This window comes from Cardiocondyla obscurior, linkage group LG21, assembly GCF_019399895.1.
Source record: "Cardiocondyla obscurior isolate alpha-2009 linkage group LG21, Cobs3.1, whole genome shotgun sequence".
Classification (NCBI taxonomy): Eukaryota; Metazoa; Arthropoda; class Insecta; order Hymenoptera; family Formicidae; genus Cardiocondyla; species Cardiocondyla obscurior.
Genome location: NC_091884.1, coordinates 477,640 through 495,923, shown reverse-complemented (window position 1 = coordinate 495,923; position 18,284 = coordinate 477,640). Strand labels below are relative to the sequence as shown.

General features: G+C 42.0%; 1 protein-coding gene across 1 annotated transcript; it reads left to right on the top strand.

Moving 5' to 3' along the window:
• Positions 1-2,580: 2,580 nt before the first annotated feature.
• LOC139110774 (transcription factor Zelda) lies at positions 2,581-17,409 on the top strand. The gene is made up of 2 exons (XM_070670809.1): positions 2,581-8,023; positions 10,127-17,409. Exon 1 carries the CDS (start codon positions 4,839-4,841, stop codon positions 7,941-7,943), a length of 3,105 nt encoding a protein of 1,034 aa, XP_070526910.1. The 5' UTR covers positions 2,581-4,838; the 3' UTR covers positions 7,944-8,023; positions 10,127-17,409.
• Positions 17,410-18,284: the final 875 nt, after the last annotated feature.

The window sequence follows — 18,284 nt, the reverse complement described above, 5'->3', positions numbered from 1 at the left end:
CCTCTGCGATCTCGAAAATGATGCATCGGATTCGCCGTGCGATTTGGAGGAAAGGTCTTTGATTTATCGCGAGCGCGGCCTAGTTCGTGGGAGAACTTTGAGATTCGCCGGGAACTTGTCTCGGCTCCTTGACCGGAAGAATTGCAAATAAGCTGCTACCACTGAGATATTATAACTCAATTTGTGTGGGGAAAAAAATAGCGAGATATTTAAAAACTTTGTATTTAGAAAAAAAAAAAAGAAAAAAAAAATTTATTTTAATATTGAATGAAGAACGATTCGAGTTCTAAGGATTATCAAACAGTTCTCTGGACAAATACTTGTTCTCTAGCTCGCTCAGGTGCACTAATCGCATTGCTAAACTCGGCAGAGTTAATTCCAATTCATTTAATCAACCATAATTTTATAGTTGGATATTACAGTTCGGTATTCGTGTGATAAATTTTGATAACGCGGAACCTTCGCAGAAATTTAATTCGCCCGAGGCGACCAAGACAAGACGCATTACAGATTTATCTAACCCTCCCAAAAAAAAAAAAAAAAAAAAAAGAAAAAAAAAAAAAAAATACGGGCCGAACCCAATCAATAGCACGCACATCGCGCGACGTAATCCACGAAAAGGGAACCTCCGGTGGGTGATACCCGCGGGTCTCGTATCATCCAAAAACTATGACGCAGGTATATCCTCTCGAGGGGGGGAGGGTGGCGCGCTTCGCAGGGATAACTTATTTAACGCGGACAATGTACAAGACTACGCTTCGCGTACACGCTCGGCAAGACGAGGTTGGTGGGCTACTTTGTATGTACGCACGCTGACATCTTACCCACCCTATCCACCCTCCTTTTACCGTGGTCGAGGGGAGACTCTTGGGGGCGGGGGTGGACCAGGAGATCAATACCAGCGCCCCATGGACCAGAGCCGCCACCGGCCACCCTCCCTTCCGTCGCCTTCCCTAAAGCGGACTCACGTGTGTGGGCGCCGGACCTCTTAGAATCACCAACCCCCAAAACCCACCCGCACCCAGCCCTCTCAGCCACTACCGCCGTGGCAACCACCCTCGGGGCCATCCACTCTCACCCTTCGCAGCTTTAAAGCGATGTGTTCGTATTAGGGCGCGGAGTAAAACGACCACTGCAAGCTCTCGAGACGAACGATCCAAGAATGTTAACGCGATGCTGGTTGGTTCATATTAAACGCGCAGTAATTGCCGAGAGTAATTCCTCCGAGATTAAATTCATTAATTTTTTAATATTAAAATAATAATTTTATCCCAGTCACTTTAATCGTTAAAAAATTTTGTTCGTTAAAAAAAAAGTCAATCTCTGCGGGATCTATATTGAGAAGACTCCGAGTATAAAAGATTTATAAATGCGCGCGTGTTCCTCGCGCTGAAAATAAAGCCCGCCGCGTCTTCAAATCCGTCAGCTGCAACCGGCCGGGTTGACCGTTGCCCGTGAGCTGCAGGACGCATCGGGCAATCCCTTGTTTAATCACGCTGATAACTTATGCCGCGCGCACTCTCCTCCTCGCGCGGCCGGCGAAACAAAAAGGCCGGGCCGAACCCGGAACGCGGCCCGTTGAAGACGGACACTCCTATCACTCCGTTAGCCACCGTGAGTTTTTGCATCACAATTAATCCACGGACGTAATGGGCCCCGATCCCGGCCACCTGGTGCCCGGACGTCCTGCAGGACAACGGGTGCCCTCCTCCTCCGATCCTCCTTTGCCGTCCTTCGAGCCGCGCCGCTTCTCTCTTTTAGCTTTCGTTACAAGGGGAAAAGAGGCGGCGGAAGAGAAGGTCGACGTGAGAGATGATGACCTGCATCTCGCGCGCCGCAGCATCCCGCTGGCGACCATAATCCTCCGTCTTGCCGGAAGCTTTTTCCGCACCGCGAGTAATGCGCGCGACGCGTTCTTGCGCTCTCCGTATACGTTACTCTGTGTCCGACTGCATTCGTGCCGCTATAACGGATATCAGTAATAAGTTGCGTCTAACTCGCGGCCAGGACGAGACCTTACCGTCAGTCAAATCGCGCCGAAACGGCTGTCGGGCTTGGATAAGTCGCCGTCCCGCCCGTTTATCCCCCTTGTAAGTTTTGCTCGACACTTTGTAGAATCTTTACGCGAGTTTGATTTAACTTGTAGATAAAATGTTATTTTTAAAGAAGAATTTTTTTTTTATTTTGTTGATCTTAAAACTGATTTTTGTTTTTCTTTCTTTTCTGGATTTATTAAGTTCGCGTTAAAAATTTAGTAAAGCTGATTGCAATGAATATTTCTTTTGGCGAAAAAACACTCGCTGAAATCGCGAATCGGTTCGTACAATTATTTATGTTTCCTCATATGTTTTATATATGTATAAGTATTTAAAAAAAAATAGCGAAAGTTGATAATAATTTCACGCAAAATTCTGGGCAACAAATATGAAATTAATCTTTAATATAATTAAAAATAAAATAAAATAAAAAAAATAAAAAATAAAATAAAATAAAAAGCGAAAAATTGCGAAACTCGCGTGAGATGCCGTTTCTCCGAAAATCGATGAGCGCTCGATTTGAAAGATCCGTGCCGGAAATCTCGAAAGGATCTCGCTGTGTGGAGTTGGCGGAGTAAGGACGAGACGCCGGCCGGTACACGGGCGTGCAGACAAGCAAGGATTCGTGCCATGCGCACGTCCGATGGTCCATCCGTCGTGTTCTCTCTCGTAAGACGCGTCGTCGTGGTGGCAAGAGGGTAGGAGGGACGCGGCGGGTATCGTAATTGAAAGAGGACACATCCTGAAGAAGATGGAACTAACGGAGAGAGATGGAACGCGCAGCATCTCCTGCAGGATTCGTCGTTCATTGGGAGCGAGCGAAGAGAACGAGTAAAGCCGGAGGGAACGAGAGAGAACGGCCAAACGCCCGTTGGAAGGAATGAAGAGGGAGGACGAAAGCCAGAAGGGGTAAGGAGCTCTCAAATTTGGTTGGCTGTCGCTTTCCACCGTTTTGTCGTGCGTGCCTATCCCTCTTCAGGCGAGAATCGGAGAAGATCGACTGTAGTCAAAGGTGGAGGGGTTGGCGCGCCGAAGAGGGACAGGAGTAAGTAAGCGAAAGAGAAAAAGACAGAAGGGAGACGGACTCACGTTTCGGCCAAGTATTTGGACGCGGCGAGAGAGAGAGAGAGAGAGAGAAAGAGAGAGAGATCTACGTTAGAGGAAAAGAGAGAGAAGGAGAGAGAACAAGAGCGAGAAAGATGAAAATATAAGGAAGCGAGAGAGACGAGCGTTCTTCCAGCGAGGGAGCGAAAACGCGATGGAGCGATGAAGCCTTCGCAAGAGAAAGAGGACGTTTTAACGTTTAGCGAAGAGGGACGCGATGCGCCGGTGGAGAAGGGAGAAAGACGTTTGCGAGAACGGTAAAGTGAACGGGAGAAAGACGGCCGTATAGGACAAGGGTAAATGCGCTGAAGCCCGAGAGAGAAAGGCGGAATTCGAAGAGTCGGCAAGTGACGACGAAGAGGGGGTGGCGAGTATTGGCGAAGGAGAAGCAGTGTGGGGAGGAACGCGGTGGGGAGAGGGGCAAGAGGTGGAGGTGCGGTGCCTTGGCGCGAGCCCGAGGTCTCGAAACTACTGAATTCCGACCGGCAGAATAGTGCCGGCGTTCGTGCAACACGGTTCTACGGTAGTAGTGAGCAAGTGTAAATCGTAGGAGAGTGAGAGAAAGGGAAAAAAAGAGAGAGAAAGGAAGTGAAAAAAAAGAAGAGAGAGAGACGGAGCGAGAGAGGTGGAGGCTGGCCGGAGGGAGTGACGCAAGGCGCTGAAGGTGGTCGCGTCTCATTGTGTCCGCGGCTTCAGTTCTGTCGTTCTCGCAAGCACCGCGATACGTGACATCAGGTGATTACTTTCAAGACGCCCACGATCGGCCGCGAACAGAGACAAGTACGAGTGAGCCACCGCGTATGAAAAGAAGAAAAAAGAAGAGACAGACGGCGTAGATCGCAGTGAATAAAGTGCGCGGAGCGCGTTATCGCGGCCGCGACAATTTTCGCCGTGAATTCACGCGAGCGTCCGAGGCGTGTTTTCCCTTCGGAGTGTACCCGCCGCGTGTCACCGTCCCGTGGAGCGGGGGGAGGTGAACTTGCTCGAAACAGTGGAACGCTAGATACGGAAGTCATCTCGCTTAACATGTAAATAATGAGCAATATATACGTTTTATTTTATTTTATTTTGTTCGTTCCGGCGCCAAGTTAAACGACCGACCGGTGAGATCTTGGTTGTCGAGAGCCGCGTTTCCCGCCGCCGCCGCCGCCGTCGTCGTCGACACGTCGTCCAGCCGAGGCCGACGATGCCGCACGCGGTGATCGCGATTCCTCGAGCGACATTGAGTTGGATATTCGCGTTCAGAGTCAGTGCGGTCATATGATAAATGTAGAACACGCTGTATCCCCGGTTTCTTTTTATTTTCTCCTTCCTTTTCTCTGTTTGGTTTGATCCCCTCCCCCGCTACCCCCGCCGCCGCCGAGACTGAATCCGCACGTGTTGACTTGTCTCATGGTGCCGCATCGCGCTACCACCGGCGTCGTCGTGCCCATATGATATCTCTCGTGGCTTTATCGCGTCACGGGACGCAGTACTGGAGGTGGCGAGGTGAAACGCACGAAAACAGGAAAAAAGGAAAAAGATTGCTTCGCTTGCGCGCGCGCGTACGGGCGCGTGGCAAATACTCATGTATATTTCGTCCGGTTTCATTCTGTTCGTGTTGTGTACAAGCTACTGTTTGACCGTGCGTACTACGCGTGCGAATAAACGACGATTAAAGCGCGTGACTTGACGGCCGCGACGGAGGGAGAGGACAATATGAGTGAGATGACGAGTGCCGTCGAGACGCAGCAGCAACAGCAACAATACGTCGGTGGGAGCTCGAATTCGGAGCATCACTGCAAGGATTGTGGTCTCAATTTCGAGAGCGAGAAGAGTCTGGAGGTGCATCTACGTTACCACCAGGAGAACTTGTTGAATCAGTGGGCCAGTAAGGCGCAGCAAGAGGAGAGTAATAATAATCACAGCAAGACCGGTAATCATAATAGCCACGTGAACGCGAACCGCGATAGCGTGCCGGCGGAATCGTGCGAGCCGTCATCGATGTCGCCCTCTCAGGATCCAACGTCCTCGCAACAGCAAGCGCAACAACAGCAGCAGCAGCAGCAGCAGCAGCCGTCGCAGCCGCAGCAGCAACAACAGTCTCAGCAGCAGCCTGGCATACATACTCTTGTATGCCCGCCGTACGATCATTTTCGAGCTCCGATGTTTAGCGAGAGCGGCTACTTTATGCAGAACGAACAGAGTTACATTTTGCCGCCGCATCACTTCTCGCCGTCACAGGAAGACGGCCAAAGCAACGGTGGCCGTGACGGGGGCTATGCGCGCTATCATCCGTATCAGCATCAACAATTATTTACTTCGGATCGCGCGACTTCGAATTCTACAAGCCCGCAGAGCCCGCCTTTTCATTGCGACAAGTGCGGCGCTGCTTACGACGACGCGAATCAATTAGGCGAGCACGTGAGAACGAATCATTTGGAATCGCCTACCGCATATCCGTCTGCGCCTCAGTATCAGCAGCTGGGTAACAGTCCTCAGCAACAGAATCAACAATTGCATTCGTCGCCGCCTCTCTCGAATCAACCGCAGTCCGGCTACGATTATAACGGCGGGCAAACGATTAAATCCGAGATGAAGCAGGAACAGCCTGAAGAGCAGGCTGAAATTCTCGATTTAGATTCTCATAAAGTGCAGACGCACAAGTACGAGGAAGAGATGAGGATGGTGCATCACCAGCATCAGCAGCCGCAACAGCATATGCAGATGCATCATCAGCAAGTAATGCAGCAGCAACAATCGCAGAGAGTGGAGTCGCTTCCGGTGAGTCCTATGTTAAATTGGCCGACTATTCAAACTCATGAGTATCACGCTGCACATCCATCAATGGCCATAAATAATGTTCCGCCTATCGCCGATCAAGAGCAATACATGCGCGGTCAGCACATTCCTGTGGAGCACGGGCATCAAGGCTCGCCGATAATCACGAGCACGCAACCGATGTCGGGCCATCAAATGCCCGCGGCCGGTCACACATTCGTGCAGCAAACGCCGAAAGCACCGCCGTTAGCGAATCAATCCTGGAAAAGCAACGAGCCGCGTCGGCCAAAGACGTACAATTGCACCGCGTGCAACAAGTGGTTTACAAGTTCGGGACATTTGAAGAGGCATTATAATACTACGCTGCATAAAAACGCTGTCAAGAATGGTAAAGAGCCCGATCCGGCGACTCTGCCGATCACCGCTCATCATCATCCTACTAGAGAGAATAACGCTGGTCATTCGACGAGCGGCAGAGGCGGCGGCGCACCCGCGCGATCTCCATCGGAGTTATCATCGCGGAGTCCCCCAAACTTGATGGCAGGTCCCTCGGGCGAGGCGACGGGGGGCCTGCTACACACGCCCACCACGCTCTGCAACAACAATTCCAGCAGCAACAGCAGCAGCAGCAGCGAATCTTTAGCGGCGGTCCTGGTGCAACAGCAGCAGCAGCCACAGGAGCAACAACTGGTGCATGTGGGAATATACCATTCCCCGGAGCCATCGCCGCTGGCGGCACATCATCAGCAACAAATGGGTATTGCGCCTCAACAGCTGGGCCTCCAGCAGCAGCAGCAACAGCAGCCTCACCTGCCAACGGGTACGTCGGGCCAGCCGGTGCACCATTCCACGACTTCGCCCACCATACCTCCGCCGGCGGCATCGCACATGAATTGCCCTTCGCCAATGGCTTCATCATCCCACCCGGTGCATCACATGAACTCCCCCGGCTCGGCCCATCCGGCAATGACTTCGCCCACAACGATGGGGGGTACTACGATGCCTCATCAGCCGTACCCAAACGCCTTGCCCCCCCACGTTACAATTACTACCAGCATCCCGGTGGTCCCACTGGAGTCTACCCAAGCAGTTACCACCATGCAGCTGGTTACTATTGGTAACGAGGAAAACGAGCGGCCACGACACCGCTCGTTGCCCGGTTTTAAAACCATTCTACCGAATTTCACGGAATTCGGCTTCGCAGTAGAAGAAAACCAGACAGCTATTAACGTGGGGGGGCTAAACGTGGAGGAGATCGCTCCTTTGAAAGAGTCCTTTGAGTCTTCAGCATCGACCTATGATCCATACTCGCCGATACGCTACAAGCCGTTGAATAACGTAGACTTGGTTACGTTGCAATCTAACGCGAGCGATATGATGCCAGAGCAAGATATCGAGATAACGTTGTGCTACGACATGGGCCGGCAAATCGATATCGAGAACAACAATCATCTGTCGCAGGTGGGGCAGGCGAAAGAAGATTTAGATCCGAACATCGGCCTGCAGCTGAAGAAAGAACGTAAAGGCAAAGGCGCGAGCAAGCAATGTCAAATCACGACCACCAATGCTAATTTTATTTCAAGAGACGGTATTCACAAGTGCATCGACTGTAATAAATTTTTCAACAAGGCCTGCTACTTGACGCAGCACAACAAAAGCTTTCACTCGGGCGATAAGCCATTTAAATGCGCCCAGTGCGGCAAACGATTTCCGAACGAAGAGCTGCACAAGAAGCACACGGAAATGCACGCGCTGGCACGGAAGCACCAGTGCGACATGTGCCCAAAGATATTCGCTCACAAAACTGACCTCAAGCGGCATACTTGTATTCACACGGGTAAAAGGCCGTTCAGATGTGATAATTGCGGCAAGGGATTCATCAGGCAAGACCACATGAAGAAGCATCAAGATACACACAACAAGAAAACGCGGCAAAACGCCCAGCGGCTCGGAAATTCACGAGGCAATGCTCAACGGCTCAACAACGTACAACGGCCCAGCATTCAGCGGCTGAATTTTGATGTTAACTGCATAAAGTCATAAAGACATATCCTTGGGACGTTTATGCTTGATTGGATTGTCCGACGCGTGGCCTCGAGATCGTCCTAATAACAAAATGTGAGGTAAGATTCTCTGCCGGCCAATGGACATCGTCTCTATTCACGACAGTTTCGCAATTTTCATTCTTTTTTTTTTTTATTTTTTAAAATTTTTTTTTTAATAATTTTTTTTCTTTATTTTTTAATCGCAAGTTAAAAAATTTGGCGCGTATAATAATTGTTAAATTAATTAATGATTAATTTCGGGCTTACTGTAGTTTACGATAAGCTAGTGTAATAATAATCTCAAGTAAGGTAGTTAAGATTTGATGTATGATTTTTCCTGGGAATAACTTTCCCTCGTATATGTTTTCCCGCGAAAACAACACTTTCCTTTCTCTCTCGGAACAATCGATACATAGTTCATATATTCGGTCTGCCGTCGAATGTTTCTCCAAGCCGAATAGCCGGCACGACAGTCGTATGTTCTCGATATTATCTTCGCATAATATAAAAAAAAATGAATGCGATACTTTCGCGGTAGGAATATGACCGAAATCGTTGTGATATTTGGAGCCGATCCCGATGGCTGATAGAAAATTTTTCTATCGTTTTCGTCGCGCCAAATGCTTGATTCGACAAATCACAACTTTCATTTGATAATGTCTTTAATTACAATCTCGAGAGAGTTTATAAATTTCATCTTTTTAAGATAGGGTTAAGCGAGGAATTAAAATATCGATTCGATATTAAGCGTACAAACTGTATAGAGCACATTAAAATATATCTGAGTGTGTATATTAATATAATTATTAATAACAGAATTATTAATGAACAGAAAGGCTCTTTAATATAAAATTACAGTAAAAAGAGAAAGGCCAATAAGCGCAATTGTTTGGCGTTTTTTATACTTTTTTATGCTTTTTGGTATTATAGTGAAACTATTAATAGTTATGCATTTAGAACTCTTTACTTTCTTTTTTTTTCATTTTGTCTAAGTTCATTAAAAAATTGCCTCTGTTGCTCGTATCACATAATTTATTAATATCCATAAATTTCTTGCTTTCTTTCTGTCAATTATTACATGTATATACACACTTTAGAATGCATGCGGCTGTTATGGCTAGAAACATAATATTTTTTCTTAATATTAATGATTATAAATATTTAATTATAATCATTAATGTTAAATTGTTTGTGCATTTTGTATGCTATTAATAAATTCTAGTATAAATCTCAAAGGGGAAACTATAAAAAGACATCAGCAATAGAAGAGACTATTACTTTTTGATTCAAGAAGAACATAAAACTAAAAATTAAAAGCTTCTTTTTTTTATTAAAAATAAAAAAAAAACATTTAGCATAATTATTGCAAGTCATGTTGAGGAAGGAAAACCGCGCTTTTAATATTTGTTTGTTTTGTTGAAAAAAAAGAAAATAATAATTTAATAGTAAAGTATAAAATATTAAGAACTTCCTTCTGTTACGTATTTACTAAATAAATAGAAGATAGCAATTGTATTAAAATTTTTTATTGAAATTTTTAGTAGTAAAATTTTCTATTAAATTAAAATCTTAAATAAATTTGCCTTTGTTTCTTTGTTTGTTTTTCAAATAATTCCGATATGTTGTGATTGATAAGAGAACGTATGATTAAATTTTTATCTAAAGAATGTGCTTTACGTTCTTTTTAATATGCATTCCCATTGTTGACCGGGCATGTTCTCACAATAGTGCCTCATTTGTTTATTTAAGAGCCTAAAATAGGTTACTATTTTTGTGCGTTGCTCGAAGTGAATTTCGCTCGTACTTTGGTGTCAATTCTATAAAATTTCTTAACGAAAAATTCTCATTTCTTAAATTTAATATGCATTAAATTATAACGTAACATCTTGATAAATTTTTATATTGTACAGAGATATATGTATATTTTTCTAATGGCGTTTCTTTTTATCACGATATACGAGCTTTCGATTTATTTATCAGAAAAATTATTAATTAAACAGTTGGATTTCGCGTTAGTAGCGCGAGATACTAGTACGATCAATTTTACGACGTGATATTTTTGCTACGTTTTTACTTTATTTATTAACACTCTTACATTAAACGTATACTAATTATTTATTAATAACTGTTGTTAATGCGTATACATACGTTCCCTGTATTGAAGTTTAGATGTTTTCGCAGCTCAGTCGTTCCGCATATTGACGGCACTAATTAATCGATACCTGATTAATTACTGGCAAAACGAGCCAATCACCGAGGCTGCGATTCGACCCCTTGGAGCGAATTTCCCTTCGAGCCACGCGTCGTTCGGCGCATGCAAGCATGCAATTGTGGGTAAACGTTCACGTCACTGTAACGAAATAACGTCCAGGTACGCATAATTGTTTCCACCAACCGTTGCTCAATCGGTCGGCTGATTTCACGTGCGTCAATAGTTTCTCGCGCGACACACGCTAGTTATTTAAATCTCTATTCTCAATCGTTGTTGTTTAAAGAGTTATCTCTGGTATCGACTATGTTAATTTTTCGATCAAGTTTGTTTGACTGTTCTTGATTACGAACAAATGATGACGATGCTTGTTCTGTTTCATTAAGAATGAAATCTGTTTGTATAATATAATTGTACATATATTTTATATTTTATATATGAACCTTTTTCGTGCGTTCATCATGCGACGGTCCGCGTTTATTTTATTTTATTTTTTTCTTTCTCTTTTTCTTTTACATTTAATTTTTTAATAAACGTCAAAAGTTTCATAGATTTCGCGTCATTCAAATTATTTGTCGAAGCTTCTTCGTCAGTCTACGATCATATCAATAAGGTTTGATATTAATATGATAATGGCGTAATTAATAATTTATTAAATGGTACACTTATTAATTTTGCAAATCCAAAGATAGCGTGACCGTTACAATAAATACATGCAGGTACTTCTAAAAAGATAAGTGTCGTAAAAAAAAAAAAAAAAAAAAAAGAAAAATGATTTTTCGAAGGAGTAATGAGCGTGATACGTTTAGCCTTCATTTTCTATGGTACTGCCGCACTTGGCGGCGGTACTGCGCTATTTCATAGCAAACGTCCAAGGCTGGCCTTCGCCGCCGGTTACGAAGTAATGTCATTTTAGAAGTATTCTGTATGAAACAACGCATGGACGTGTGTAGAGATAGAGCCAGACGCGGAGAATGCGCGCTCACCACAGCTTGGTGCATCACGTACTTACACGAGCAAGCGCAATGTCCTTTCAAAGCCCCGTTTTGTTTATCGTATTAAAGAAGAGTAATATCAACGTAATACTGTCAACGTAATAATATCGACGTGTAATGTATAACGGTAACATGGTAACACGGTAATTGCTGTACAGCACTCTTGCCATTTTTACTACGTAATGTCACACTCCCCCCCCCCCCCCGGAACAGTCTACCTCAGAGTTCAGGAATTTAACGTTGAATGAATGGAGAAAAGAGAGAAAATGAAAGAGCCAATGCAATAATAAATAATAATAATACTATAAAAGTAGCGAAGCAACCGCGCGGGCGAAACGTTGCGTTTTTCCGAATGTTGCATTTTTCGTTGACGAATAAGCGTTTGAACGTTCACGTCGGTGCAAAAGAGCTCCTTCGTTTGTATTAAGTTGAAAACGAAATTGAAAGTACCATTATTGTCTTTTACTACTTTCGCATATCGCCCGTCGGTTTAATTCACTCGTAATAAGAACGTTGTACGTACACCTAGAATTTAAACAAAGAAATGTACGAATGATAGGAAATGCGAGAGACAAAGAAAAAAAAAAAATAAAATAAAATAAAAAAAGAGATGAAGAAAGAATTAGGAGAAGAAAATGATCTAATAGCAAATTTGATTGGATGTGCTAAAATACGCACACATAGAAATATACATAAATTTAAAGTGAAAAGACAAAAGGACGAAAAGACTTATGTGCGGTATGTGCGTTAAATTTGTATTCGACGTTACTTATCATACTATTATTTGATAGAATTGTATATTTGCTATTTTTATTTCGTCGATTAAGACGTCTATGTTATTTTGTTTCTTTTTTTTTTTATTTTTTTTTTTTACATTTAGTAGATTCGTGCGCGACTAAATTCGCTATCAGACGCGAAAATTCAATATGATTGAAGTATGTTTTCTAAAGACATATCACAAACGGTGTTTGATGCGCCCTGAATTTTTAATAAGAAAAAAGAATAAAAATTATTCCGTAAACGAACGCGCCAGGGGAAAACGCGCGTCGATTTACGATCGAGTATATATCTAGCCATATCATTGTTTTACAAAATGATCGTGCGTCATGTGAGAGGGCGAAAGGAGAACAGGATGTGACACTCGCGAATTCATTCGTCTCTATCTCGGAAAGACGATGGGAGACAGATGCGAAAAAGAGCATGTGTATGAGAACATTCTGAGGGCGATATTTTTAGTATGGTTCTTCTACGCGAAGAATTTTCTGTACAGTCGTTCGAAATGTTAAATGAGCATTTCACTTGTTTTCTATATTATTGGCTATTATATCATTATTACATAATATTATTATCTATATTATTATTATTATTAAAAATGATTGTATTGCGATACGTATGTGACTTTATAAAATTTTATATTCTTTTAGCGACCGCCTATTGTGAAAAGTGATTATCATTCCGGCACGTGACATGTGCTATGTATTACTCGAACGCTTACGCGTGTGTGTGATGACCGTAAGGAATTATTTTCTAAAAATTACACACGCGCATATATGACACATTAGGCCAATAGGATAATACATATCTTAGATTTTGAATAACGATCATTTTAGTAAAACGCTTTTTTTTTTCTTTTTTTTTTTTAAACGATAACCTTTGGGTTTATTTCTAAGATTAAAAAAAATGTTTTTCTTTTTAAGATGAAAGAAGAAAGGAGTCCTTCGTTTCAAAGTGTATGTCACATATGTAGAAATTAACATAGAAACAATGTCCCGAGATGTTTAAATAGATTCATGAAAAGTGATTCATGAGTTGTGGAATTTCCCTTTTTCTCCATTCTCTATTTTTTTTCTTTTTAATTTTTATCTCCTAATCTAAAAATTTTTGAAAGATTTCAGGAGAATTGCATTCAGGGATGTTGTCTCTATATATTATATTATAAGAATAATAATAAGTTATATGTAAATATAAATACTATTCGAACTGTGGACGACAAAATATTGATGATATTGGGATGTCCCTAAAAATGTGATTCTGATTTTATGGGCATTTTCTCGAAGAGTATATTAAAAGGCAATTAATTTGCGCAGTGCGAGAAAAGTGTAACTTGTGAGAGACTCTCTCGTTTCGTGAAAATATAATTCTGCACGCACCTCTTGCTTATATCTCCCTCGTGCCATAACCATGCGTATCGATAAATTATAAAGTTCCAGAGAGAGAAAGCGAAAGAGTGTGCGGCGACTGTGACACAATGGATGATGATATTTCTATTATATGTAACTATAATGACTGTATACTGACATTAACTTCATTCCAAATAGGAAATGATGACAGTACGCGTTTTCTGTTCCTCTTAAACGAGCATGCGAAGTCCTAAAAGTAACGCCAGGAAATTAAAAAAATGGGACAAAATCGCTCGAAATCAGTTGTGTTACTGCGCGGGGAAAACTTTTCAAGATTCGCTATATTTCTCTATGCTGACTTCGAGATTATAATTTTTCAGGCCGCTGCAATCCATTTTTTAAATTTCATTAATGACCGTGGGATTTTGTATGCTCGCAACGCTGTTAAACATGTATAACTTAAGATGCATAATATTTCATAGCAAAGAAAAAAAAATTTATTTCCACAAAAAAAAGAAGAAAAAAAAAAAGAAATACGAGTCATTACGATAGAATAACTCAGATAATTTTTAGCAAAACGTAAAACTTTTGTTCTTTTTTAAAAAATTGTATAGAAATTTTCTCGACAATGGTTTTCTTTATTCTGTTTATGCATCTTAGGATTCAAACTGGCGTCATGCGCTTTTCCCACTTTGCAACTAGTCATGACTTTTAATATTTTAATAATAGAACTTGAAAGAGATATTTGTCCATATTTGTCCTCATTGTATAAGATTTATCGCTCATTTTATACCCTTTCTCAAGTAAACATGTGACAACGCGTCTGTATCTATCTGCACAAACCTGCACTGTATAATAATACTCTAAAATAAGCTGAGAAAAGGAAGCAGGAGAAGATGCAAAAGAACGGCTAGTAATATCTATTTCTTTATTTGTTTTTTTTAAGTTTTAGTAATACAATGTATGCCAAAAGTATTGCACCACCTCGTCACGAAATAAGGGAAGCGTAATAATTAAATTATTAAACCCCTTGATCGATTTTTTTTTAAAAAGAATTTTTATTGAGACACAGTAAAAAGTTTAGATAGTATTTATATACATATTTATCATTTTATTATCATAAGTGATGCAATAGTTTCGACTAATATTGTATGTACTAATTTTGTTTTTATAAATTTATATTTTATTTGTAAAAATAAAGCATCCTTTCACATTTATAAATAGGTTTTTGTTTTTTTTTTTCGTTTGCTTAATTACTTTCTCTTTTTCTTCCTATTCTTTTGATGATTAGATACACTGAGCTTTACAGATTTCATAATGTACATACTGCATGTATTATTTAACGTGTGGGTATATCGTACTATTACCAAAATCTAATTACACTTTATATTATTGTAAGACAAGTGACTTCGCATTAACATTGTTATCTCATATTTAAGATTATATGTATATACGTAAAACGGGAACGCGCCAGAAACGTTAAAAAAAAAAATTGTACGAATTACTCTCTCTCTCTCTCTCTTTCACGCGTTTCGAGAAAGAAATTTTTTTTTTTTTCTTTTTTTTTCTTCCCTCCCTCTTGCAATACGGAGTTTACGTATTGTGTTTCGAGCGACTTTAGCCTCTTGCCTTATGATATACCACATTTCAGCGAAGTACGAGATGAGATACGGCGTATGATACGTGGGTACCGAACGGGTTAATGCACGTTATATTTGTTTCGCAGATTTCGTGATCGTGCTTCATTTATTTCAGAGGACGACCGAGGAATGTTTTCAGCCGCCTTTTCGCTCGGAAATCCCTGGATTTCTTCCCATTTTATACACTGTTTGCACGGCATTTTTTCTCGCGCTTTTATTGGCCAATTTAGTTAATATCAGAGTACAGACACGTGGGCATGTACGCGCCCGCGAGATTCCATGAAAGCATCCCGGATCGCGGCGAATAGCGCCCATCCTCCCGATCTGTACCATTACACCCACCGTCTCCCTCCTGCAATCCTATCCTCCTTCGCCCCTTCTTCACCCCCTCTCCCACGCCAGTTTTACTCGTCGCGTACTCGTAACCTTGGGCATTCTGTAATTTAGCAAATTGTTGCGGACTCGACGAAAGGAATCGCTCGATTCGCGAGTGCTTCGCCAATAGCGATGATAGTATCGTTCGCCGCGCATCGGCGACTCGAGCGAGAAAAAGGATTAACAAATAAATAATCGGAGAACCGAGAGGCGGGATAAGGATGTCCCGCGAAAATTCCCGGCGATCGAGCGAGGCTATACGATTTCGCGTGCGATCCTGATTATTTCGGGTAAGTTTAATTCTTCGAGATTTCCTGAATGATCCGAAATATCCAGTTAAGATTCAAGCTCGGTAGTTATAAACGAACAAAAAAAAAAAAGCAGTGAATGAAAATCGAATATAAACTTGACGAACTCGTAATGTACTTTTAAGCGAATTTTCTATTTTTGTACCGTAGAATTACATAATTATATTGCAGGATATTATATATTTCATTAAATTTAAAAAAAGCAATTATTTTTACAATTATGAATTTTGAAATTATAACCCGTTTACTTATATAGTTTACAACGTGCAGTTAATTTCGTGTTGGTTTACCGCCACAGTGAGTCATGCACGCTGTCAGTTCGCCGCGTCGGTATTTAAAGATCTATAATCAACTGATACGCATTCTTATAGAAAACTAATCAATGTCGGCCAAAGAAAAAAAAAGAAAAAAAAATTAAAAAAGCAGACGGCGAAGCAAGCGCGAATCGAGAGACTCGCGCAGCGATACGGCGGGGCTGAGAGGAAGAGAACAAGCGATCGTGCGACCGCGACGACGAAGATCGATAGTCGTTGTGGATTTAATTGCGAATTACGCGGTAATGATTACCGTGCGCCCTTTCCTTGTTTCGCAGCAATAATAATTAACGGCCGATCGGCTCGCCCGACGCCCCTGCCTCGTTATCAATGAGTCCACATCGTTGTTAGACTTAGGCAGCATCTACCTGATGATGAAGCAATATATTGATGCGATTTTTAAGACGAAAGAGAAGCCGTATGAAAAATAGAGAGCAAAAGAGGGTGTGAGAAAGAAAGAAAGGAGAAGCGTGAATGAAAAATTGAATGAATAAAAAGAAGTGTGTGCGTGATAAAAAAGAAAAAAAGAAAGAAAAAGAAAAGAGAAATGAAGCGATGTGTTAGGTGTAGTCCACTGTATTACGCGTCTTCTAGCTAAATTTTTATGTTTTCTAATTCGTTGTGAACGAATGTTTTTGGTATAAATATATATATATATATATATATATATATAATAAATATATATATATAAATAAATAAATCGATATATATTATATATTTAAATTCTAGAGCTACGAATTTTAAGTGAGAAATCAATCAACGAGCTGCGTGGCGGCTGCTATTATATCTCTCTGCGAAAAACTCAGCGAGCGATCGACGGATATAATCGTCTTACGAGCGTGACAATCGGAGATCCACGAAAACGCGAGATGTTTGCTCTAATGCATATCCTAGACGTACACTTAACGCCGACTGCGTGCGAATTGCATTTATCATACGCGGAAGAAATCACGAAACGTACGCAAGCCGGCGATAACTGTACGACACAATCACGAGTCTTACACGTCTCGCAGAGATAGAATCATACCGAAGAAATAAAAAAAAAAAAAAATTAATCTGCGATCGTTTGAGATTGCCGGGTCGCAATACTTGTTAGCCCGTTGCCGATCGGCGGCGTCGAAGTAAAACCATCCAGCCGCGAGTCGCGGCACACGCGCTCGCGTAATTCCCGTGTAAGTTCTACAATTAGCTCCGTAAACCAGTAGCCCTTTCGAGAGGAGCACACTGCCGCCACGAGACGAATTCCGAAAAAAAAAAAAAATCGAGGGGCGATTAAAAGCCGCGAGGTGACCAGCTCGAGCGGATCTCGATCATGCAGGCCGCGTGGATCTCTCTGTACGAGTGCGTTCCGCCGCACTCGTAACACGCGACGCGCCGATTACGTATATGACGAACGCCATACACAAGTACCTCATGATACAAAACACATGTACAAATGTTCATACGTTTTCAAAATAATATTAGCTAATTAATAAATAATAAATATCCAAGAATGGCGACCGATCATCGGCATTATTGGATCCACCTTCATCCCGCTCGCCGCGTCCCGTCCTGCGACATCCCCCTTTACGTTACACATGTGTCTCATTATTATACATTTTCTCCGTTACATCGAGCGTTTGAAAGATAGTGATTTACCGCGAGGACGATCGACGTATGCGAGCGAGACGATCGGCGGAGGTACCGCGGTAAGTATTCGTGAGGGTAGAAGGAAAATTACAGTATAATAATGCACACAGGCACGCACACTGTAATAGAAGCCGTATCACAATACTCTTGCATTATAACGCGCATAACAGAGTAATTTATTTAATGGCTTGTGTCGCTATTTACGACATTTAAGCGATGCGGCAAGGCCGTTAAATAATTATCGGCGTTTGAAACACGCGATCGCTCCATAATAAGCGTTTCTCGTGGCGTGACGATGGGGCGAGATAAATCTACGCAGGCTTTTTGAGGAAACTTAGATACTGGAATGAATCCGATATCGCTTTCTCCGCGATTAAATTTGTAATTATTCTAAAGTAATACCGATAATTAAACAGATTAAATGCAAACGTTTTTTTCTTTTTTTTTTCTTTTTTTAATAAACGGCATAACGTGACGTGTGTTTATCACGACAGAGATTTTGTAGAGATGAATTTAATTGTCTGGATTGCAGCTGAATAAGAATCGATTAAGCGTAAATTAACGTCGTTATCCGAATAGATCCGTCTCCCACGGATCGTTATTAATGCGACGTGCGCTCGTCGGAAAGACGCCTTCAGTTTCTCGTATTGATATATTTGGAGTAATTTTTCTGATATGCGTGACCAGCGAAAAAAAGTTATCCTCTCTCGATCAGCCCCCCTCTCTCCACCGCAGGTATTTTTCAACCG